Raw genomic sequence first — 26,396 nt, forward strand, 5'->3', positions numbered from 1 at the left:
CTATGTCATGTGATATGCAGTAAGACACTGACGTTGAAAACTTGACTTATTTGGAGATATTTGCACTTCTTAGGTTAGGTATTTCTCACCCGTTGAGATGTTGCTTCTGAAGCTCTGAGACGATCAGACCAAGTTCTGAGGGTGCTTAAAATGCTGCTGTAAAGACGTCTCTCCCTGAGCTTGGGTAATTCATAACGCAACAATAGCACAATAATGGTGAAGCTGCTAGAAGGCTTGTAATAATACAAAAAAAACCTAATTTTAAGAAAATAAAATCAGAAATAGCTATCTTCATTTGAAGATGATGATGATTCCATCACATGCAAAGGTAAGAGGCTGTTTAAATCTTTTTTCTTGAACATATTTTAGGCAAAATTGTGGGTTTGCTCCACTAATCGGTTGCAATATAGAATATGCATTTTAAAAAAAAAAGGTTTGTACATTAAAAAATCCCATTTTTAACTGTATACTTTTTAAACTGAAATAAATATCATTTCAGTCAGTATTTCTATGTTGCAGTTATATCCCCTCTCTCATCTCATCTAGTCTATGCGTTTTGAAGCAATTTTATTCATTCCTGATCATTTTAATGACATCTCAATTTTACTATCGCACAGGTCTACACTTTTTATTTATTTTTGTTTTATTTGAAAAAAAAAAAGATAAAGGGGAATTGTCGTGATACAAAACAAGAAATCTTGCATTGTCAATTAAAATGCTGGTTAATTACTTAAATCAATCAATAGGCATTTAATCTGTGTTTTAGATTAAATACTCACCACCCATAACACAAAATGTGACCTAAATAAGCCACATTTGGTGCTGAGTTCTTTAAGCAAATTACCCCATTTCTGTGTTTTTTGCCACAGTGTTGAGTAACGTGGGTTTTATCTCGACTTCAGCTCAAGTTCCTTTGTGTTAGGTGCCTACTAACTTGAGGCACATGAGGACTGTTATTTGATAGCCATCTAGTAGTCATACTCTAAATTATTCAATCTATGTCCTTGAACTCTTAATTTCAACATGCATAACAAAATATTCACTTATCCTTCTTATTTGTATATTATATATTTTAGCACACGCAATGAAAGATCCAGTCTGATTTCTCGGTAACCAATTAATTATTTTCCAGCTACTGAACTTCCAGTTCTAATGCCATGTCCCATGCTGTGCAGTATCCATTCATAAGGATTTGCTTGTGTCATTGTGTTCCCAAAGTTATCTTTGTAACCCTTGATGTTGAAATTCGGAATCTTATTTTTTTCCATAAATGTACTGACTTTCTCATTTCATGTTTAAATGTAGCAGATTAGAACAACAAAATACCAATTTAAGCTACCGACGATATTTTGGTTGACTCCAACCTCTCTGTGTGTTTCACAAGTTAGCGAGAACAAACAGAGACCTCAAGTTTCTGAAGGACACATTTGTTTTGCTTCTGTTTGCACTTATCCATAGCAGACATACCAGCCTATAGAATGGGATGTTTGGTTTCCCAGACAAAGGTCTCTAACTTGCCAAAGGCCCTGGCACCTTTGCTTGTCAAACATTACATTGTTCTGTGGGCTGCAGGGCTCACAGGACATTCCAGGTCCTAAACTAGTGCTAAGAATATGGGTTGATGTGGGTCTTTAGAGGCTAGTTAGCCAACATAATCCCTCTTACTATTTCTATCTGTATATACATCAAATATGTTTTCCAGTTTATCATCTTGGCAATTATCTAGCACTATTATCTAGCACTAGTTAAAATGATCATACTCGCAGAATTTTTGTTCTTAACATAAAATTCTTACGTTTTATATTACTAAGCAATATAATAGGTGTTTTTGGTTGGGATTTTGGAAATGTAACACATTGTACCAGCCTCCACCTCTTCTCTGGTGCTAAAAATGCAATTTCTTCATTTTTCACTGAAGAAGCTTACATTTTGGAGCAGGCCTTCATGGATCTTTGGTGTATACAAGCAGAATATGCTTTATGCGTATATTTAGTTGTATCAAACATTTATTATATGAAGATGGATTACAATATCTGACTATTGCGTCACTGGTTTGTTCTAGTGGTTCTTCTACTAGGTCAGGCTCCTGGAACATTTGATTTCAGTGGATGTAATCCATCTGTGTAAGTACCTGTAGTGTGAGTTATATTGTATTTAAATTAATCATTAATTCTAAAAGAAGTCATAAAATGAGACTTCTCAACATTTTATTGTAGTTATTTCAGAAGCCAGTATGGGATGCTTAGTCTGCTACTAGACTGGCCACTAGTTCATGAGACATATTGTTGTTGGATGCACCACTGTAATAAACAGCACACTATGTTTATCCTTTTTAATCTATGGCAATGTCCTGCTGAGCTGGATTAAAAAGCTTTAAAGCCCCATATACACCAACTTCAAATTTTTTTAATTGCTGCAAGATCCGGTGAAATATCATCAGAATGAGACGGATATCAACAGAAGTTTCATGTCTTCATACAGTGTTAATGATATGGTGCTATATGCAATGTATAGACTGCTTAATTGTCACATCCCGGGCAGAACTCTTTCTGCACCCCACCTGTAATTCTCCCCTTTCTGTGCCAACGGCTACAGTTCAGATCCCCTCTCCTTAATACATACACTCTCACTTTCCCCCACCAGAAATACAGCTCTTCTCGCTCGCATCAGTGGAAGGGAGTGCTGGCACAATTTAGCCAGGGGCCAAGTACAAGCTAGGAGACCATTAATAGTGCCCCAAACCATTGACACACTATTTCTACTAGGCACATAAAGGTATTAAAAAAATAAAGAATTCACCGCAAAGCCAGCAAGTACCTAGGGATAAAAATTGGAGATTCCGTCACGCTTTACGGCTATATAGTGCCAGCCACTACGTCAAAGTACCCTTGTCAACAGCTAGCCCTGACTCTTCAATATGCCACAAGACGGTCAGCTCTGGTTAGCCTACCCAGGTATAAACATTCCTGGAAAGCAAATAAATTTAATATTGAATATGTACCTTCTTAATATATTTCCTGGCCTCTTGATTGATTACTATTACGATTGACCCTCATGCATGTTTCACTTGTTTTGAGAGCTGAGAATGTTAACGATAAGGATTTCCTAAAGCCAAATAAATATTTAACATTTCTGAAATGTAACAAAAACAAAAAAAAATGACTAGTGACACCCACTTGGTTGATTTGCTTGACTGAGTTTATTCTGAGAGTCATTCTCTGTTTTCATTATTCATGGGTAATAATTCCCAGCATGGGGGATCCATATGTAAACTCAAGATTAAACATGCACAAAAGGGTGCATCTTCTAATAAAGATATATGTAAATATATATAAAGATATATGTAAAATGATGCATTGTACAAAACAGGAAAATCTATAAAAAATCAAAATATAGAATTACAATGGAAATTTAATGTAGGACAATTTCAAATGATAATATTTTAAATGTTTTCGGGGCAAAAAGCTGGAATCCTTCACACTGAAAAATAATTTTGGAGATTTCATGGCATTCTAGACAGCATTAAACACAGTGTTTTATATGGTAGTAGTTTAATACTGGAGTAAAGTGGGTTTTAAATTAAAAAAAATGTAATTTGAAGGCAGATAAGAACTATCAGGCTCATCTAGTGTACATATTTTTCCTGATGTAAGTATTGAGACCTTGGTCTTTTCATAGATGTAAGGAGCTCTATGCCTAGCCCTTGTATGCTTACATTCCCTCACTGATTTATCCTGTTTCAGTCCAGCCACCCTCTCAGTAAAGTAAAACGTCCTTACATTACAGCTAAGCGTCTATTTCTGTCTCATTTCCCCTCTCTCTTCTTTCCTCCAAGTGATACATAATGAGATCCCTTGCTTATGTACCTTTGAATCCTTGTGGCGCTTGTGTGTGTCCTCAGGAACGTCTACCCCATTGCAGACCTCTGTATCATGTGCACAAGTACATACTTTACCATAAAGAACCTTTGATATATCATTCATAAAATAATAAAGATAAGTCCCAATACTAATTGCCTAGGTATCCCACTAGTAACAAGACCTTCTGTCTCCTGTCAACCATTGCCTTATCCACATTGTTTGAATGTCTATGGGGGACAGTGTCAAATGTCTTACTGAAACCTAGATAGGCTATGTCTACTACTACCCTAGTCTACTATTTTAGCTATCCTGTCAAAAGATCAATTCAGTTACAATGACAACCCATTATGTATCTTGCAAACCACTTACCAGATATTTAACAATCCTATCCTTTAGCATGGTTTCCATTCATTTCCCAACTCCTGACGTAAGACTTAAAGGTGTGTAGCTGGCTGAGTCTTTGCTGCTACCTCTTCACGTAAAGCAGTACTACAGTCACCAACTTCCAATCTTTTAGAGCTACTGCTGTCAACAGGGCCTGCGCCACCTACAGGCAAAGTAGGCGCCCGCCTAGGGCACACTTGGAGGGGGCGCTGGCAGCCGCGAACCGCGGCCATTCATTAGAAGTGCGGCCGCGGCTCGCGGTCACTTGCTGGGAGGCAGGCATCCTTGCACCAGCCCTGGCTGTCAATAGTCTGCCAACAGTTTTGCCAGGACACGTCGAAGCTCTTTTAATAATGTTGGGTGTAGCCTATCAGGTCCCATGGACCTGTCTGTTTTTACTTTGCAGAGCCCAAGTAGAACTTCTTCCTCTGTGAATGCACATTTTACAAGTCTCTCTATTTTTCTTTTCTAACTGAGGTCCCCCTCTTTAATCTTCCTCTGTAAAAACTGAACAGAGTTACCTACAGTATTTAGGCAGGTGGCTAGATCTTTAGTGTCATTCATATAACTCTTTTTATTTGTCTTCATCTTACTAATAATCTTAATATTCCTTGTTTAAATGTTCTCCTTTCACTTATATTTCTAAAAAATGTTTTATCACCATTTTTTGTTAACCCGGCAATTTTTTACTCCATGCGTGCTTTGGTGCATCTAATAATGGTGCACGTGCAGTGTGTCTGACATCAGCTCATGTGACTACGTGCCCCTTAGTATCTGAAATCCAGTTACAAAAGCCGACATGATGAGTCCAGATCAAACCCAGATAACAAATATGGTCATTATGAGGCTATTTGCAGAAAACCTCAGCATTTGTGTTGAGTATTCCATTGGTTGTCATGGTAATAAGGCAACTTTTGAAAGTGTGCATTAGAATCTAGGAGCATAAACTGCAACATGTTCAATCTGATGTTTATTATAAAAAAATGACAGTTTAATATCTGTTTCAGGGATCTCACGGGCAGAGAAAGTCCGTAATAACATGGCTGTCTGTTTGTTTACTGCTTGCTGTGCAGACGGATCATATCTCTGGACAGGAGAATTCTGGAGAACATTCAGGTAAATAAAAAGTCCTTCTCAGGAACGGTATTAATAGACTGGTCTGATATTTGTTTTATTGCTTACTGAATGGGCATTTAGTCGGTTCGGCAAAATACAATAAGATTAACACATTTCAATACATACTAAGTCTACAGCACAAACACTAACCTTTGTTAACTGCATCTACAAGAATATTAAGCTGCCTGAACTTCATGGGAATTGTAGTTATAGACTGGGGTTGTGGTGGCCGACACTACACACTAACCGCAGCTTCCATGATATCCAGTCAGCCATTACTGGCCGAACACCATAGGAAATGTAGGCTGGGGTAGTTGTGGATAATCTTTACCGCCCCAGCTATTGTATTTTTCTGGTACACGCTGGTCTGTTAGCTACTACTACTGGGCATAGTAATAGCATTTTTATTGGGTCACTAACATTTGCCTCCTAGCCAGGAAACCTCTCCCCTGAGCCAACAAAGGTAGGTAATGGGGAGGAGGTATTGGGGTGGAAAAGGGGAAAGTGGGGTCAATTTGCCCCCTCTGGAAAAAAAATCCTGAGGATGCCAATGTCCATAATGTCTTTATATTAATCAAAATAGATTTAAGCTTCATTTTTAAGGTCATATGGCTAAAATGTAAGATGAATTCTGCTTGTCATTCTGTCTGCTTCAAATACAAGGAGACTTTAGTGATGTGCATTAAATGTCCACATGTCATACTGACAAATGGAAGATTCTACGACATTGTCTATAACCCTTCTGTATGTTCTTTCACATATAAAATCCACCGTGTGACGTAAGGGGAAGTAATCACACAACTAAACGTCATTTAAAGTAATTGCTGCAATTAAATGCTGTTGGTAAACATAGAATTATGATGCAATGGACACTTCAAATTGGAGGAGATTCGTTTGACATGACATTTCAACATACATCAGTTTCCAAATGACACGTAAATGCTGGTGTGACCCACCTATATAAAACCTCCTCTTGTTCAATTGAAATGTATAGGTTGACCTATAGCATGTCACCGCTCACGGGCTATAGCTTTATGCTCATTAATACCATTACAGTGGAAAATCTCCATCATTATATCAGACTGGACCCACCTGCACAGTCTAGATGCAAAAGGCAAAATTCCTCTGCCTATTAACCCCATATGTATATTCATGCCGGGGATAAGCGGTTTAGTTACTCCCAATACCCCTTCTCCACTACACATCAGTTAATAGGGGTTACTCTGGACCTCTTTTTTAACGTAATGTTTCACAAAATGTTGTGGATTTCAGGTGAGGCACACAAGTTGTGATTAAAGTTTGCACACACTTGGATGTACTTAAAAAACCCAAAACCTTGTAAGTCTGTGAATATATGAATTGTTTTTGGAAGTGAACCGACACAAACATATTTCAGTGGTTATAAAAAAAAACATCCCTCCATTTCTATAAACAGTGTTCTAGAATGAGCTATATGAGTTTCTATTGGCATTAGTGAGTAAGAATACAACAAATAACAACAAAGGATATATAGCATATAGGCACACAAATATTATACATTTGGGAGGTCATGCATGACATTTCATACTCTGATTGTCTTAGGTTGAACGCCACAAATTTTTTTTGAATGTCACTGAAAATTTTTATTGAAAATGTATTTAGGTTATAATGAATACGAAGAAGAGATATATTCAGACCTACATGAATATGGAAGCTCTCCGTACAATAGCTATGGGTCAGGAGATGACTATTTGGTTACAGCAACTGACATACCTTCAAGCACAAATGTTCCAGATGGGATATATACGGAGGAGGTTACATTTTCTGGGTATTCACCTGACACTCAGATTGTAACAGAAGAAGGGGGGCCTTATCAATCTCCTACTGAACCATTTTTTGCTGCACGAGATGTGACCACAGTGACCACAACATTTCCATATTATCACCAAACTACTCCAAGAGAGAATGAGGATATCCTACCGGCCCCGGAGCTTTCCCCATATCATGAAGGTATGTCGTAATATTTGCTTTGTCATCAATCATCGCTATCATCAATCATCCGTTTGCTAATAGTTATAAAGTCTGTCATTTTGAAGATGCAGGTAACAGGTCTGTGTCACCACCTTCTGCTTGCTCACGCTATACCATATGGACTGGCCCTACCTTTTGGACAACTTAATGTGCTAAGCCTATAGTGGGTACCATCATGAGGTTCTCTACTTTGTAGCAGAGACAACTTGTAACATTACTCTTACTTAAACACAAATTCTGAATTCCACCCAAACTCCTTAGTTTTGCAGAATGTGTCTGTGCGCGTGTCTATATTCACATTGGGCGTGGAAGTGCATGCAAGGTGCCATCGGGTGTTGTTTGCCCAATGTCTTGTCCAGGTCTGCCCTCATTGCCTGCACAAGAAAAATGGCACTCTTGTCCACCAAAAAATAGGTAGAGAACTGCCATGGAAGTAATAAGTAGCATTATTTTATTTAGATACGTTAGAGAACCACAATTTTTTTAAAAATCTTTTTTTTTTTAACTTTACAGTGTATCTATACTGTGAACAATTGTAATTATTTGTCGACTTTAATTTTCAAACTTCCCTTATCATCCAAACTACAATTAATTGAAAATATGTGCCCTAGGTAGCCCCAGCAATTTACGTAGTTATGTTATAACTCTTACAGTAACAGATCTGATCGAAGAATTTAGACTTGCAAGTACTTCTGGAGTAAAGATCATTACAGGATCACAAGCAAGCTTGAAGGCATATGAACTCGGAGAAAGAGTGCAACTAAGAAAACAATCAAGGTGAATAGAAATGTTATCTATGGAAGTAAATGCAATTATACCACGTGGACTGACGTCCATACATAAATAATTATTTTTATTTTCTTTTAAAGCCATTTCTCTAGCTGAGTGCCAAGATCCCATTAACTGTAATATTGAAGGGATGTTCTTTGGTTACCCTACTCATAACCCTTCTTAAATGGATAGGTTGAGGATGAGTTTTGAGATGATTTGGAGCACTATGCATTAAAGGGGAAAAAAATGGCTAACTTCTCCTCTAAGACAGAGTGAGCTGGCCCTACATAATGCAATGTTCAGTTTATTAAAAGTCACCTCACAGATTTAAATATATATTATGTGGGACAGAATTTTTAATTGGATCGATTCTTTAACCGGATTTGTTGTATATATGCAGGTTGATTTTCCCGAATGGTTTCCCAAGGGAGTTCTCAATAGTTTCCACATTCCGTATGATGGACAAGACACCAGAAGAGGTTTGGAATTTGTGGGAAATGGAAGCTCAAAATGGAGTGGAGCAATTTAGGCTGCGTCTGTATGGAGAAACCAATGCAGTCGATGTATACAGTTCAGCCGCCATAGGAAGGCAAAGTGTCATAACTTTTGAGAATGTGGGAAGGCTGTTTGATAACAGGTGGCACAAGCTTTCACTGAGTGTCAGGAGAAATCAGCTAACGCTCTATGTGGACTGCCAGCAAGTTGGTTCCTCTCCTGTAAGTTTCTATGGAACCATCAAGTTAGATGGCTTCAGTACTCTGGCTCGGAGAGTAAAGAACACAGCCACTGCAAATGTAAGTAAAAATAATGTTTAGCCACTTTCTATAATATTAATAACTGTCTATTATTTTAAATTATTAAAATATTTTTGTAGGTTGAAATTCAACACCTTGAGATCTCAGCAGATCCAGAAAGAGCACGTGAAGCAACCTGTTGTGAGCTGCCTGGAGCGGTATGTATCCAGAATCCCATGATCTATATAGTGGTGGTAACTGGTAATAATGTTTTTGTATTATTGGAGAACATCTAGGGATCAGTATAAACTCTATAGTGCCCTTTTATGTTCATAGTACTAAACATCAAATGGCACTATAGAGTTTATACTGATCCCAAGATTATGCTTTTATTTTATTTTTGACAATGCTATCATTGTTTGTTTTCTTCCTTTTCTAAAGTGTGCTGGTGAGTTAGTTACCTCAACTAGTTGCAACTGTATGCCAGGAGACCCTGGGTTTCAAGGATTTCCTGGATCCAAGGTAAAGCCCTTACGTCTACTGTATAGCAGGATTCCATAACTCATCATATGACAAAGGAGAGCATTTCATTATATCATTTTATTTTCACAGGGTGAAAAGGGTAGCCAGGGATTGCCAGGTCACACAGGAATCCAGGGTAGACAGGTATGTCAACAAAACATTCTTGTATTCATTATTATAATTGCATAATTTCAGGCTGTATGTTCCCTGGACTCACCTCTGTGACTATCGTCCACACAGCTGAGCTATGGGATATGAACATAGCTGGGGACATCCAGGCTCCCGTTACTCAGAGCCTCCCCTCTTTGGGATGTCATTGGACTGGTCTACTGATGTCAGTAGTGGTCTGCTAATGCCAATGGGGATCCCGCTGAAATACATGAGTGGTCCACTGACGTTGCATGTGGAGCTAGCCCTAAAAACATGAATATTGAAAGTGGTAGTTGGGGAACTGGGCGAGGAGTGAGGAGTGCCTCAATGCTGCTCCCGTGACCCGAGACCCAGAGAAGTGGTGCTTCACCCAGAGTCTCCAGGTGAAACCCCAAGAGTTCCCAGGTATAAATATGATGGTCTAGACATAGTTCTTCATAGTGTTAATGGGCTGATTAGAGAGAGATGAGTGATCTGAGATGTAGGCAGCCCATTGAGCGGTGGTGCACTGGATAGATAGCACCTAGGCAAAAAAATGCTGCTTTATAAATGGAAGGTAATTCCATTACACCTAAAAATAGGCACCCTGCTTCTATAATTGGATATAATTAGCAAATTAAATGGGACAAGCAGGCCATTTCTTTAAGTGATTTCATGTAACTATTGTCTAATAGCGTGAGTTGGAATTTTTTTTTTTAAAGCATTATCACGTATCATAGTATTGATTGATTTTTTTGCAACGAATACAATGTTTTAGAATTGTGGATTCTAGTATTATCTATTTTTGTCATATTAAATATTAATAAATGTGGTGATGCAATGTGGCTATTCAACTCATTCCTAGGGCTACAGAGGAGCAAAAGGAGCACAAGGTAGAAGAGGTGATATAGGTCCCAGGGTATGTATAGTTGTGTTTATTGAATCCATATCTATGTTGGATATAATACTAAGTTTGGAAGTCACTTTAGGGTGGACATTGACCCTTAAGGACCAGTGCCTATAATTTGGCAACCGAATAACCTGTGGCGTTTGGTACATCATATTAGCTGGCCTTTAGTAATTTAGCAAATCCTTAATATGATCCATATTTTTTTTTATAAAAAAACCCAAAACAAATCAGTAATGTGGTTATATCATCTAGGTTTTAAGAACGCAAACAGGGGGCCCTTTTTATCTAATGTATTGGTTTGTCTTAGTCTGTCAATTCTAGTTTTATCAGACCCCTTTTGAATTTAAGTACTGCATGAAAGGCTGCTTAATAAATACTAATTTAGTGTTCTTTAAAGAAATGTTATTTAAGGTGCTACAGACACATGTGTTTAATTCGTTATCTATGTTTTTTTCATCGGTCAGCACAAATCTAAATTGCTTAAGGGAAAATATACAGTTTGTTGTATGTATCATGATATAAAGTATGTATAACGGTTTAAAATATATTATATTATTACATATCATAACAGGGAGATCCAGGTCTAGATGGCGATGAGGGCCCCTCTGGGTTCCCAGGAGATATTGTAAGTAAACATGTATTATTATTATTTATCCATTAGGCAAATGTGCTGTAGAGGTGATATAACAAGGCCAAAAATGCTAGCCATGTTATTGTTTTCATTGGCTTATTATTCAACCAGGAGAACATAGGCCTGACGGCAAGCCTAGATTAAAGGTGTCTCATGGGGGTCTCAGCCCTGCTATTCTCTTTGCCTTCAGCGGTGGAATGTTTTTATAGTAATCCAATAGTACTGATGTCTGTGCGGTAAGGTGTGCCAAAAAATGAAACACCTAACAAAGAATTCTCAGATATGATCTGAAAGTTCAAAGCTGCCATTTAGAGGCATACTTTCAATGAAATCAATGGGAATATGTCCTGTCAATGGTTGACGGCTTACACAAGCAGTCAGTAGTAGGAAAGTACTCCCATTGAAATTAATAGGAAGACTTTACACATGCTCACTGGGTTCTAAACAGCACCCTGCAATCAGCATTCAGCAAAGGCGCTGGAGCTGGTTGTGAGTAGATCATGTGCATTCGGAGAGATGCGCTCGGCCCATTCTCCTGCAGGGCATTTAATTGGGGGGAGTGGGGAAAGGGCAAATGTCCTTTTTGGATGGATTCTGCACAATCCCACTTCAAGTGCTTCCTTGGCACTTGAAAACCGCAAGGGATGTCAGTCAGCTAAGAAAGTAAGACCCTAAAGTCATTAACATGGCCTTAACACAAGGTGTTTTGGTTTGCTTTTTAAAGGGTTTGTTTGGACTACCTGGACAGAAGGGGGAACAAGGTATTCCAGGAAGACAGGTAAAAATATAATGCTTTATTGCAGTATTTTAAAGATTTTCTCCTTTTGAAAACATTTGCTTATTGCACAGTGATTCCAACATGCATTCAAAACAAAGGCTAAGTGATAATAATTCATTAATAAACTTACATTTTGAATTGAGAAAAAAAACAGTAATTTTTAATGATTATTTTTTCCGGATGTTGTTTTGCATGTAATCAACATTAGATGTTGGTTAAGAGCAACACTTTTTAAAGCATTTCTCATTAGACTTATATGGTTATGCTTGTATTGAAAGGCTTTGCCATGTTTTGTCACTATAAAGCCACATGGGTTTTATATTCCTAAATGACAATAACCAATGTGGGCAGATCAGGATTTGGAGGAGTAATTCCAAATATGCAGCAGTAAGAATTGAATGCAATGCAAACTGGTAAGGTTAACAGGATTTAAAGTTTAACGTGATAAATAACATGTAGAGTACATAATGTGAAAACCATAGATGTTTTATTAAACTTATGTTAATCAATTGAAAAGCTACAAATAATGACATCAAATGAATTCTTGTAATGAATCAGCATGGGGCCACCTTCTAGAAATATGGCATCCACTGGCCTTCCTGGCTGCTTGTATAGCCACACAACACTAGATTTACATGTCGCGTTCTTCTATGCATTATTATTATTATCCTTTATTTATATAGTGCCAACAATTTACGCAGCGCTTAATACAATACATATATTCAAGGGGTATGACAAGACGAGAATTGACAGGCTAAGACAAACCGATACATTAGGTGGAGAGAGCCCTGCTCTCCAATCATGAGGCTCGTCAGTTATCTATCCCACCTAAACCTGCTTTACTTCTCATCCACTAAGATGCATGCCTATGCAATAATATAACAGTAATATATAATATAATATTTTACAGCGATGTGATATTCAGTCCCTGCTTTTATAAATTGAGAACCCAGTTCTGTGTAACAGATCAATGTGGTTGGTTTGACACAATAATCCACATAGCTCAATGCAAAATAGAAAATATAATACTTTTTAGTAATACATTTAAGGACAAAAAGTAACCTTAACTTGCGTTCATGGTGGATTTCTGCCCTTTTAACTGACAATGCATAGAAAGCTTTATGGTGCACATTCAAGGCTTCCATATTGATATGATGTAGAATGTACCCAACTGGCCTTCTATTATTATCAAACAGGGAGATCCTGGACTGACAGGGCCACAAGGAGAGCCAGGACCTAAAGGAGATCCTGTAAGTAGTTCATGATAATTGTATTTATAATATATATTTTCAATATTATACTTTCTATATAAAACACAAGGTCAATTCTACGGGGTATATTAATTTCTTCCTATTAAAGCATAATTATTCGCATAACTGAGAAATTATTGTGTATACACTGTCCTGGTCTTCCCTTCCAGTCTTCCGGACATGGCAATCATCTGTCATACCCATTGGCCCAGTGTCTCAGGGGCATATCTGCAGTATTGCCAAGTATTATGACCAGACTGACCTTTTACACATGGTCAGCGTTTCAGATATGCCTTGGTATTTAACCCCAGCAGTTATTTAGGTATCTATCTACAGTTTTACTCCAAACACTATTCTAATGAAATGATAATAGCATTGATCTGTATCTAAATTATTCAATGTTTATATATCATTTTACTATTTGCTTGATGTCAACAGTGAGGACTATCCTTATATTTCAGGGTAATGCTGGTAAAGTAGGCATTGATGGCATTGATGGCCAACCGGGTGAGAAGGTATGGACTATTAATATTTCTGTGGATCAATGTGTAGGAGACTATAATAAACCTATGGCTATTATTACTATACATTATTATTACTATACCATGTGTTGTCTAACAGACATAATAAATTATTTATGGTTACGGATGTATAGGGAAATGTAGGCTCTTGCCTCTATTATATATCTCCAGCTAACCAGGTTCTTCATTCCTCCTACCATCCTTGGTTCTACAATGTGAATGTAAACAGCAGGATTTGGATTTATAAATCAAATTCAGATTTTTTCTTCTAAATAACTTATTGAATTACACAAATTATTTACATGTCACAAAGTCACATGAAAAGTCTTTGAAGAGCTACCGATTAGCCAATGCCGCCTTTTGTTACCTGTAGTGTTGAGTGCTATGCTATTATTATACCCGGCGTAGGGTAAGCAATTTTATAACGATGATAGAAGCTGTAGAGAAATTAATGTTTAATTGTATATAACTATATATTTGCTACAAGGAGCAGAAGTAGTTCATTATATGATATACAGTATATGTATAGATCAAATATACCTCCTGTTTTCCTTATACAGGGATCCCGAGGGTCGCCAGGAACACAAGGACCAGAGGGACCTAAGGGACATAAGGTACATGAGTATTTTATTTTATGGGCATTTCTGGAGAAATCTGAAGAAAGATGGCAACATTAATGAGTATAATGAAATGCAGATATAGAAGTTGTAAATAGTTAGTCTTGGGTAATGTACAAAGTTTAGCATGTTCCCTTTTGGAGAGTTTTGGCAAGTCTTTGGGAGTAATCTACTAGCCAACTTAATATCCAATTTTCCAAGAGAAAATAGAGATGGTTTTTAAATACGATAACTTTGACTGAAATTTCCAAATGCAGCCGTTTTGGGAACAGTAAAGCTCTTTCTTTAGGCCTACAAGAAGAAGAAAACAGAAAAAAGCAAATATGCTAGTGTCGGCCAATAATCATATAACCCTGTATTTAGGCTTGAAAAGAGTTTCTGCATCTGTGATGTGTCCAATCATCATATAATTTATTGAATGTTTTTAATAGTACGCCTCATCAGACGTTAACCCACTGAGGAAGGGAGTATGGATTGCTCAGATTGTTATGGTCTCTTATACATTGTGTTGTGAGTCTTTAATATGCCTACCATGATGAATTTATAGAGAAACACATGCATACAAAGTGGCAGTTTGGTTAAAAGCCCTTCCCCACCTTTATGGCATTCTATGGCATCATGAAGTAGTGGGCTTTAAACCCCCCAGTAAAAATATCAGATAGTAAACATATACATTTAGAAAACAGACAACACAATTTATTTTGGTCAACTTAAGTGGTGACATTTTAATAAAATATTCATATTACATTTTAAATTATATTATATATAAAAGTGGTATCAAGAGGAAGCCCTCTACGTTCACAAAAAGTGAAAACTTTTGTTTTTTGGATGCAAAATACTCTTAGTAAAGAGGGCCTTAAAATCACAAATTTGGAAATTGCAATGCAGAAATTATACTGCAAAGCATTAGGGGAACTTGACTTGTCCTTCATCGGCTGCCTTTGATAAGGAACAGCCAGGATGTAGGTCTTCAACTCTAGCTAAGGTTGTATTTAAGAAATGACCTTGCCTAGCGTACCTAACACAAATATAAATATCAAATAATCGTATGATTGTACAGAATAATAACCATTTATTTATTTGTATTCATTCTAATGACAGGGTGATGCTGGAACTCCAGGATATGTCGGCAGTCGAGGAGAGATTGGATACCCGGTAACTTAACTTTTCACAACATCAATTCACTCACAAGTAGCCACAATATAACTAAAGAAAACTCTAGTCCCTAAAATTGTTTTTTCCCCCCATTGACTCCAATGCATTGTACCAATACCTTCACGGGATCTTCACGGCTCCAGGAGCTCTTCCTCTTTGGAGAGAGTGGCTTTGCAAGAGGGAGGGCTAGCCACATTTTTGAGTGAGGCTATCCACTCAAGGGTAGGGCTAGACCTAAATTCTGTATGATGGTTGGAGGGGAATAGGGTGGGGAATGGGTATGCTTAAACACAGCTCCTACAACCTGGAGACTGAACACCATGACCCACTGAACACCATGACCCACTGAACACCATGACCCACTGAACACCATGACCCACTGAACACCATGAACTCCCTTTGAAATCAGTGGAAATAGCTGCAGAGAGCATGTATGGTAGCAGAACATCAGTGTTTAGACATCTTATTGGCTCCTTCTGTTCCTATCAAAAGAAGCTTGGATCACATTGACTAGAATGGGAGAGCTAGCAAGCATTTGCAAGAAGTGTGCATACAGGTGTTTTCAGCAGACACCAATAACTAAAGAATACATGCATTATTTGTGTGCAGGAAAATGCACAGGATTTAACAATTAAATAGGACTGTAGTGAACATTGAGTGGATACAAAAAAAATGATATAGGCGTTTGTTTTCAGTGGTGAATGATAACATAAATGGCTTTCATCTATCATATTTAATGCTGTAATATAATTTCCATCAAAGGGGAGGTACAATTTTGGTTGATTGATGAAAGTTTGTATATAAAATAGGCTTTTTTCATCCTACATAGATAAACACCTTATTATATTGCTATGGTCTGTAATGTCTAACCTAAGATTTATGTCACTATATCTTTAGGGTTACCCGGGTATTACAGGGGATCAAGGAGAAAAGGGAATAAAGGTGAGAATTACACAAATTCTGGTAAGACTATCTTTTCCATAAGTAATATTCATTTTAATCCTTAAGGAAAAAAGTAAGTAGGCAGACCCCCAGATTGTTGTGAGTTATATTTTGGGAGTGTTTATGGACGTTGACTTTAGTGAATTTGTGAGTTGGACATTTGCTCCTCCAGTTATTCAGTATTTAGTGAATAGACCTCAATTTCTATGAGTTTCTAAACATCCAAATTTATTTAACCTACTGTACAAAACTGAAACAGACATCAGACACATGCACACACAGGTTAAAACAAAATAAACCAGTAATAACATAACCCTTTCAATAACCCTGGTTTGGGTCATTATGCTCTCTGGTGCTGCTTAATGCTGGTTTGGATCTCTGATCTCTATTGTAAGTGGCGCAGTTACACTAGGTCTGTGCCAAGCCAGCACTGCTTCTGTAGTATCTGGGATATGATGCCAAAAGCCAGTGCTCCATACAGAGAACACAAAGCACCTGCCGCAGGTAGATCGTTGGGCAGGACCAGCCCTAGGGAAGCACATCGCATGATTCCACCACTGAAGAGAAGACAGACATTCTTCTTTCACATTTTGCCTCAACCATTGTTATCATATTCATGTTCACGTTCATTACAGGGTATACAAGGGATTTCAGGAGTTCCTGGAGTAAGAGGTACCCCTGGAAAAGATGTGAGTGTCTATTCTGAATTATGTTGCAAAATTAAGAACCAATTGAATACCTCCCTTAGCTATGTGTGGACAAAGATGTCATTGATATTACTTTGTGAATCTTCAGGGTCCTATTGGTGTTCCTGGAAGAGGAGGAAATGTTGGAATAATGGGACCGAAGGTATGATTATTTTCTGCAGATAATTGCTGTTCGACTTATTTAGTTGGGTTTTCAACCTGCTGTAAGAACTCACACCATATCTGCTCCTTGGTCTTGTCTTATATTCTTTCCCATGTATGTTGAAATCCTCTCACTGCATTAGCCTCTATCACTTCTGCTGGAAGAGTGATCCACTGATCTACCACCCTTTGAATGAAGAAATACTTTTGTTACATTACAGCCAAGCCGCTGATCCTATATACTCATCTCATGAATGTAATGCCATATAAGATGTGCACAATGTTTACATATACATGTACATGGAAAGTTATCCTTACCACACTAATTTTAACTATATAAAAGTTTGACAGCTTTATTTAAAATATGGATTCCTGATAAATTGTCTTTTTTTTAACAGGGAGACAAAGGAGACCCAGGCCCACAGGGTCCACCAGGGATAGAAGGCATGATGGTATATTTCTAATTTTGTGTTTTACTTCGTCTACTTGTATTATTCATGTCTATGCAGTATATGTCTGAAGGTACTTAGAGTCTATTGTAATTAATTACCAAATACATTCTGATATACTGAATATATATACGGTATATATATATATATATATATATATATATATATATATATATATATATATAATATATTTAATAACAGACTGTGCACTGAACGCAAGAGTAAATGACTTTGGTGCTTCCTCCTGCAAAGTAAGACAAATAGTAGAAGAAAGAGGACACACTAGAAATCTCTATAGATAGAGGCATACAGTGTATATAGACTGAAGGAAGATGAGATTCCTGCAATGGAAAAAGTTTCAGGATCTCCCCAGATGAACTCTGGCAGATCTGTGGACCTTTGGTACCGATGATTATTGTTTACAACTGATACCTCAAAGGATAAGCTCTTGGGCTACAGGGAACTACAGAGCATACTTGCGAATACAGTAGCTTAAATAAGTATCTGATCCTGTGTGACCACAAAGTTTGGGTGGGACACTGGCAACTGCTGAGTGGTTTTAATATTATACAGCATGACCCCCGCTATTTGTGGGCAATGTGGAAGTTGGGGCAAATGGGCAAGACTGACCATCTTACTGAAAATACCTGTCAGTGAGTATTGGTGTCAGAACCAAACTTTTACTGCCTTCTTTTCTTTTGACAGGGGGCAAAGGGTGAAAGGGGTGATTCTGGAATACCAGGAGAAGCAGGACCTCAGGGAGTTAAAGGACCAAAGGTAACTGCCTCTAAGAAAGCATTGTAGATGGAATCATGTTTTTTGAGTTATTATGCAATTTGAAAACAAAAGCCTCCTTTTCTAAATTCTTTAATGTTATATGATTTCTGAATGACAACCTGTTCATTTTTATATTCGCAGGGCTCACAAGGTGACACGGGAGACGACGGCTTAAAGGTAATATCGATGCAATAGGCTTCATACAGCCAGTAATAGCGTAAAAGCAAAATTTCAACTGTTAAAATCTTTTTGAAATCTATCAATTTAGAATGGCCGCCTAATCTTCTATCTACAGTGCCCATGCCTTATATGTTGCCATTATGGTCTTCGGTATCCAGCTCTTACAGCATTGGCTCAGAATTGCTGCACTAAAAAGATCTGAAGTGGTAGACCTGCCGCAAATAAAAAAAGATGCAAAATGTTTTAGAAATTAACCTCATATCCAATTGAGAATTATATAAACTTGGAACAAGGGTGGCATTAAGATGGCTCAGGAGCATAGTAGGAGACCATTACAATAGGCATACAAAAGACCATAGAGCTGATATTCAACATGCCATTTTAGTTGATGTGAAATTTGAATTGTTACCAAGCAGGTGTCTAGGAGTTTACCTAGGAAGGTAATATGATCAATAGTTTCTCCTACATGGAAAACTACCTTAAGTTTCATTTTTTGAAGGATGTGGGGCTATCAGAAGCTAATGAATAAAATACATATAATCAATTCAATGAACATATTGTATAAGTAAACTAAAATGCAATTTTTAAGTGCTTTTTAACCACTGCAAAACATCTCTTTTTACAGGGAGACAAGGGAAGACAGGGATTAAAAGGGGAAAAAGGAGCCAAGGTATTCATGATTTAAAGTACAACTCAAATGGGATTGTACTCTCAAATTCCATTTTAGTATTGTGGCAGGTGTTTAACACATACATTTCACTTTTAATTTTGCTACAATAATTTCAAATTTATGTGAAAATAAAAAAACCCAAAGCCCTCCACTGTTGTTACGTAAATATGTAGCTTTGTGTGCAATCTATGCACGGGGAGCACAAGGTGAAGTCACCAAATGACTGAAAATTAAATACTTTTGGGCCATCCTTAACATAGGGAAAACTGAGCCCCATGTCCCCGCTTGTCCTGCTCCCAGGTGCTTTGGCAACTATACCAGAGAATGTGTCTTAGTGTGTGGTGTGAGTGTGTGTCACAATCTTTGTACTTTGTTACTATATGCTGTTAGCATGTGTGTGCATGTTACTGTGTGGCATGCATGTGTGTCAGCATATCATGTTAGAGTGTGTGTATGTTGTTGGCATGAGTGTATGTGTGTCAGCGTATGGTATTACAGGGTCAGGTGGCAGCGGAGCCTGGGAGAGCCTGGGAGAGAACAAGAGAGTCTGTTTATAAGTGTACGTTTATGGTGTTAGAGTCAGTGATGGCGCGTTCATGTGGTTGATAGGCTATGGGTATAGAGTGTGGAGTGAGTGATTGTTAGAGCAGCTGTACAGGGCACTGTGGATATACGGACACCTGAGTACTCCTGGATGCTGCCTATGATACAAATGGCTCTGATTTGTAGGAGGGAAGCCGTAAGCACACAAGTAAGTTGAGAAGCAGCTGGTTTAAGGTATAGAGGGCAAACTATTAAAACCATATTTAAGAAATAATATGTGCTTTTTAATGCATATATAAAATGATAGGTATTGCAGAAAAAAAAGTGGTTACATAATAGTGTTGCCAGTTGGGTGGCCCACAAAAGCAAATCGTCCTATAATATTTGCAATTCTAGAGTTTTCTATTATTTGTTTTCATACACCCTAATTAACAAGTGACAGAATCTGTAAATGAACCAAATACTGTATGTTTCTGACTTAATCAGCCAAAGTCCTTGTTTGTCTGTGCTGCCGCCAAAATATTTTACTCATCTGTCTCCCTGGTTACCGCTTATAATCATTAGGGTGGTCACAAAATGAAACCACTTACGTGATTTGACATGTTTTAGTGACAAATGTGATGCTTATTGCGTCTTTCTCTGATTACAAACAGGGTGATATTGGTGATACTGGAGACCATGGAACAGTGAGTGATTTCTTCCATTTAGTATTATTTACAGTACATATTGTTTAAATGGCTTAAAGTTAAAACAAATGTAAGTTGTTTTTTTTTATGAACACTACATGAAGTATTGATTCAGGAAAGATCAGGTGATCAGCATGGCAGGTAACTACATCTCCTGTCTACTAAAATATAGACATTGTAAAATGATTGTGGAAAAGAGCATTTTTTCATAAATGCCATTCAGAATAGCACCCTAAAGCTTGCTTAGTTTCATTTTATTGACTAATTGTAGATGTTCATCTCCAGCTTTCAATGTCCCCTAAGTACAATGCTGTTCTTTTACACAGAGTAACTTTATAAGACCTCGTTGTATTATGTTATTTAGTTTAGCTCGTATGTAGGTCTTAGTAAAGCAAGTTTAAGAAAATCCGGCAGATATGTTAAACTATATCTTTTTATTCTATCTGTATTAATTAAATTATCCTTTTACCTGCAGCAAGGTAAGCGTGGACCTCCAGGTCTATCTGGTCCACTAGGTAGAACAGGTGTCCCTGGATTACCAGGTCCAAGGGGTTATGCCGGTCTAAGCGGAGACATCGGAGAAAGAGGTCCTCCCGGGCCACCTGGACTTCCCGGGCCTCTGGTGAGAAAACTCTAAAACTTTTGGCTGGAAGTTATATTTCTGAAAGGCACACACACGATACTTTGATGTACTGTTTGTCACTTAACAGCTCAAGTACATTTAGGTAACACTATTATCATATTCAATCCTTTCTACCTTTGATGTACATTTCATGATTGCAGATGCATACTATCTCTTCCTTGATGACATTGTTAAGCCAATACCCTGTCCCCGTTTTACCTTTTCATAGGAACTAAACCCCCTGTTACAGTAATGCTTGTCACTAATTTTTTTATCATAAAATAAAACACATGGAAATAAACAATGAATCCACATAGACATCTTAAATGTGTATTTGTGTGTTATGGGTATTGCAACAAAGGGGGCTACATGATGTTACACATCAATGAAAGGGGACTAATGGCAAGGAGTAGCAATGTAGCACAGTATACATTGGTTAAATTAATGTCTACGTCTTAGGGTTACCAGAAGTATTGAAACAAATGCTAAATTAAATCTAAATGTATGATAGACAAGATGAAATATAAATTGTAGATGTGATGATATAATTTAAATATGAAACATAAGGTCACACTTTTGGGTCAACTAGATATCCGTACTGGACATCATTAATATACCTTTCTTGCCAGTTACCAAGCAAATATTTTCATAAAGAACAACAAAAATGTTGGGTCCAGTAACTGAACAAAATATATGTTTTCCTCCTATACCTATATAGCAACATCTCCCGCTTACATTGCTTATAGAAAACCTATGAAAATGTTCATGAGAGTGTTAACTTTCCACATAAGTGTGAAACAGCCACTAGTTCATCAATTCTTGCTGCCACTTTTGAGCTACAAGAATGTAATAATTTCTTCTGAAGCTGTTACCAGTCTTGCATTCATGTGAAAGAAATCTAGAGTTGATGATTCCCAATTACTCGTCAATATAACCATGTATATGTTTATTCGTTATAATTGTCATTTGCATTAACTACTTAAGGTTTTCCATCAACCGGCTAATTATAACATGTTATCAGTGTCTAATTTCTCTGATTTCTTCTCACAGGGCCCAGATATGCCTGATAATATAGTGTACGAACTGTGCCGGAAAGTGGTGATAGAGCAAATGTCACGGTATGCCGCCAGCATTAGAGGGAAGTGTGCCAGTGCCTGCCCAACAGCCAACGTATCATTGATAGGACCACCAGGACCACCTGGAGCACCAGGAAAAAATGGAAAACAGGTGGGAAGTTGGAAAATATATACATATTTCAATGTATTCATAGATATTGAACATGTTAAATAAAATGTACAAAAAAAAAAATGTACATTTTAAAAAACAAAAATCTAATTTTTTTATGGAAGATTGCTACCTCAGAGTTTATGGGTTAATGCTTGGGAAAATTATTGCCAAGAGATATTTAAAAGGTTTTATTGGGCTTGGTAAAATGTGAACACTATGTCTGTATATATATATTTAGGACTAAAAGTGTGAAAAGCCTGACAATACATAATTCATAGTGTATATTTCGCAACAAATAACTTCCATTTCTAGCTTCTAATTCTACCCTGGATGTTATGATGAATTGTCTTCATTTTTAACAGGGAAAACCTGGTGCTGCTGGATCTAATGGAAGTCGTGGTCCTAGAGGACCAGTTGGGGTTCCTGGAGCCAAAGGAGCTGATGGACAACAAGGTAAGGCAACATCATCAATATATCTTACTGACAAGGGCCTTCTGTAAACCTTCAAATTAACATGTGCCGATTTATTACGTGTCTTTAGGTGAAAGAGGGAAGAAAGGAGACAGAGGTAACCCAGGTACTGGACTTCCAGGGCCAGATGGTGTTCAGGGACCTACAGGTTAGCACAACAGCAGCATATTGTTTTCTTTTGGTATTTAAACTAATAGCTGAAATATAAATACAAATAATAAATGCCTGGTCAACCCACAAGTAGTCACTGATTACACCAAGTCTTCAGTTTTCAAATAATATCATTAACAAGGCATTATATAATTATTTGTGGCATACTTTGTGTTATGTTCCTGGGGCACAGTATTGGGAGCCCAGAAAGCTTTTTGATTAATGGGAAAACTGGCAGTTATTAACTTCGTTCTTACAGCTTGTAGCACGTATTGTCACCTGGTCTGGAGACCCTAATTTGGCATTATGATGACTAACAATGTACTCATAGAGTTTTGAGATAACAGGTATTGGGCTCCTTTTTCATATACTTTGACCAGTTCCTAAATTCTAACCATGGCATTACCCAGATGCCTTTCTAGGTACAGTAAAACTATTTTATTTCTTTAATATTTTTTTTATCATCTTTTGTGTGTTTCTATTATGGAAAAGAATAGCAAATGTAGGGCATGGACAGCTTGTTCTTTGACTGCTGCTTTCCTGTCTGTCTGAAAATATTACTGCTAAAGTTACACAAAATGGGATAAAAAAAACACAGCAGAATTGTACTTAATTTCTTTCAAAATATTTACTCAAATCTTAACTAACTTTACTGTCGGATGAAGGAGGTATAATGCCATTAATCATGATTTATGGCAAGTTCTGACATTTAAAAATATAATATCGTTATTTTCATTTTTTCTTAACTTACAAGTGAGTAGCATAGGCAAAAATCTCCATTCTGCCTACTTCTTCACTCTGTTTAAATATTTTCTTTGTGTAACTGTATTGCATTTATGCTGTATCAAGAAAAAGATAGCAATAATAATTATCATCATTATTATTATCATCATTATAGGCAGTGGCCCAGAAAGGTGAAGCAAAAAAAGGATACATTCTCATCTCATCATAATGATTTGGCAAACTACGTTAGAAATGTACTGTTCCACCTGTGTTGCTGAACTAAACACTTTTATAGCTGAATGCAGCATCGCTACTTGTATTGCTGAATGCTGACGCTCTTCCGATAATTATTTAATGATGTAACATTTTGCTTCATTTTTACATGTATATATATATATATATATATATATATATATATATATATATATATATAATCACTGAGAAGAAATATCAACAGATGCTAAATGCTTAGTTCCATTCAATCAAGATTCTGAACATAAGAAAGCTCTGGCTTGCTTATGAGAATTCCAATTTGGCCACTGGGTCTAGGGCTGTTTTTGCAGAAAACATGTATCTGTAGCCTAGTGTGTTGTGAATTGCTCATACTATTCTGTGCCAACATATAAACTAGCAAGAAAGTGAGATTTTGATCTGTAATTCTCCAGAACATTTGGCTTACACTGAATATGTTTTTTTTAAACTATATATATATACATATATATATAAATATATATATATATATATATATGGAACAGTCCCTTACGAAAAGTGCAGTACAGTGAAATACAAATGCAGTAAAACTGCGGTAAATGTGCAGTAATACTGCAGTAAAAGTGCAGTATTGCAGTTTTTTGGACATGAAAAAACTGCAATACTGCACTTTTACTGCAGTATTACTGCACATTTATCTCAGTTTTACTGCATTTGTATTTCACTGTACTGCACTTTTACTGCAGTATTACTGCACATTTACTGTACTTTTTTTTATATTGCAAACCTACAGTTGTACTTCAATGTACTGCAGCTTTATTGCATTTGTACTTCCGTACAAAAATAACTGCAGTAAAACTGCAGTACAGTGAAGTACAAATGCAGTAAAACTGCAGTAAATGTGCAGTAATACTGCAGTAAAAGTGCAGTATTGCAGTTTTTTCATGTCCAAAAAACTGCAGTATTACTTCAGAAAAACTGCAGTAATTTTTTCGTAAGGGTATTACATTACACTATGCTATTGTGTAACTAAACACTAAAAGAAGTTGCTCATTGAGTCTGAGGCTCCGCTATAACTGGTAGCTTTGATTTAAATATTTAGACCACTACCAGAAGCCTTTTTCTTTCCTTTTATTATTTTTTACCTACACGTCCACCTACAGCCACCGAGATGTCTAGATTGTCAAGGACCATAGGTCCATTTATCTATGTTATACATATGTGAACATGTGTTGGAGAGGACTAGAAAATGTGTCATGAGTGTACTTTCCCTACTGCACATCTGCCTTTGTCTTCACACGTGAAATCAATCCCTTAATGTACAGTCCATTGAATTGAAGTGCATCTCTACCCTACCTGTATCCAAATAGTTAATTTCCTTGCGGCAACATGTGCTTTATATATGACGGGGTGGTGTTTGGCTGAATTGGGCTCTGTGAGAACTGTTATTTATGAAGGACTTCTAGGTTAGGCAAGACATGAAGTGGAAAATGTGACCATGGAAATTTCATCACTATATATACCTCAGCACCGATTTCTGTCATTCTGACATATCCTGTTATACAGCACACACTTTAAAAAACAGTCACTCTCAAATTGGATTTTTCCCTCATTGAATTGAATTTCTCCTTTACTTCAATGTTCATGCATTTTAAACCATGTGCTTTATCCTGCTATAGGATATCCAGGATACCCAGGAGTTGCTAAAGACGGAGCTGTCGGACCACAGGGGCCTCCTGGTTACAGTGGTCCTACCGGTCAACAAGGGTTAACAGGACCGGCTGGTGTCCCAGGATTCTGCGAAGCTAGGGACTGTGGCATCAATGCCCCATCAATGTTGAATGAACAAGGTCTTTTAATTAAGAAGTAGTTCTAAGCAACATCAGGATAAAACATGGAACTGAAAAAGATAATGGACTATAGAACACAGACAGTACTCGGATGAAATTTACACGATATTCAGGTGTGATCAACACTTCTTCATGGAGAGAAATGAGTGGATAATTCACCATAAAAAAAACACCAGGAAAACTCATCAAGGACTGTTATGGATGGTAAAAACATGTTAAATACATACTCAGAACAAGTCAACTACCTCCCACATCTTCCCATAGTGTAGTGCCGCTTCATATGTATGCGCATAAGTAAAAATACCCTTCACCAGGAAAATACCCTTCACACAGAAATACCGTAATAGCGTGGTATTCCCCACCTAGTCTAATGCAATTGTAAGTCATCGGTGTGTCTACATAAGTTTCATGTGACTGTAACTCTTAATTCACAAGACAAGTTTGCAGCTTGTTACATGCTGTCCCTATAACTTTTATCAACATTAACATATGACAACAATGATCAAAATGAATGAGTAGACCCCTCAGTCTCTAAAAAAAACATTGGACCAGATCAATGCAATGTAAAACAATCATACGTATGTAATTTCATAGTGAATAAAAATGCTTCAATGCCCAAAAAATTCTATTTAATTTTAAAATAAAAAGAATGACTTAAAG

General features: G+C 37.1%; 1 protein-coding gene across 1 annotated transcript; it reads left to right on the forward strand.

Annotated features, from left to right (window-relative positions):
- The first annotated feature begins 7 nt into the window (after positions 1–7).
- LOC128497301 (collagen alpha-1(IX) chain-like) lies at positions 8–26,396 on the forward strand. Its single transcript, XM_053467286.1, has 28 exons — positions 8–328; positions 5,252–5,360; positions 7,002–7,349; positions 8,024–8,147; positions 8,542–8,935; positions 9,016–9,093; positions 9,317–9,397; positions 9,488–9,541; positions 10,392–10,445; positions 11,008–11,061; positions 11,792–11,845; positions 13,042–13,095; positions 13,557–13,610; positions 14,177–14,230; positions 15,335–15,388; positions 16,286–16,330; positions 16,966–17,019; positions 17,126–17,179; positions 17,577–17,630; positions 18,333–18,404; positions 18,546–18,581; positions 19,210–19,254; positions 20,451–20,483; positions 20,959–21,105; positions 22,156–22,332; positions 22,695–22,785; positions 22,874–22,951; positions 25,566–26,396. Exons 1-28 carry the CDS (start codon positions 302–304, stop codon positions 25,754–25,756), a joined length of 2,670 nt encoding a protein of 889 aa, XP_053323261.1. The 5' UTR covers positions 8–301; the 3' UTR covers positions 25,757–26,396.

Source organism: Spea bombifrons, chromosome 5, assembly GCF_027358695.1.
Source record: "Spea bombifrons isolate aSpeBom1 chromosome 5, aSpeBom1.2.pri, whole genome shotgun sequence".
Classification (NCBI taxonomy): domain Eukaryota; kingdom Metazoa; phylum Chordata; class Amphibia; order Anura; family Pelobatidae; genus Spea; species Spea bombifrons.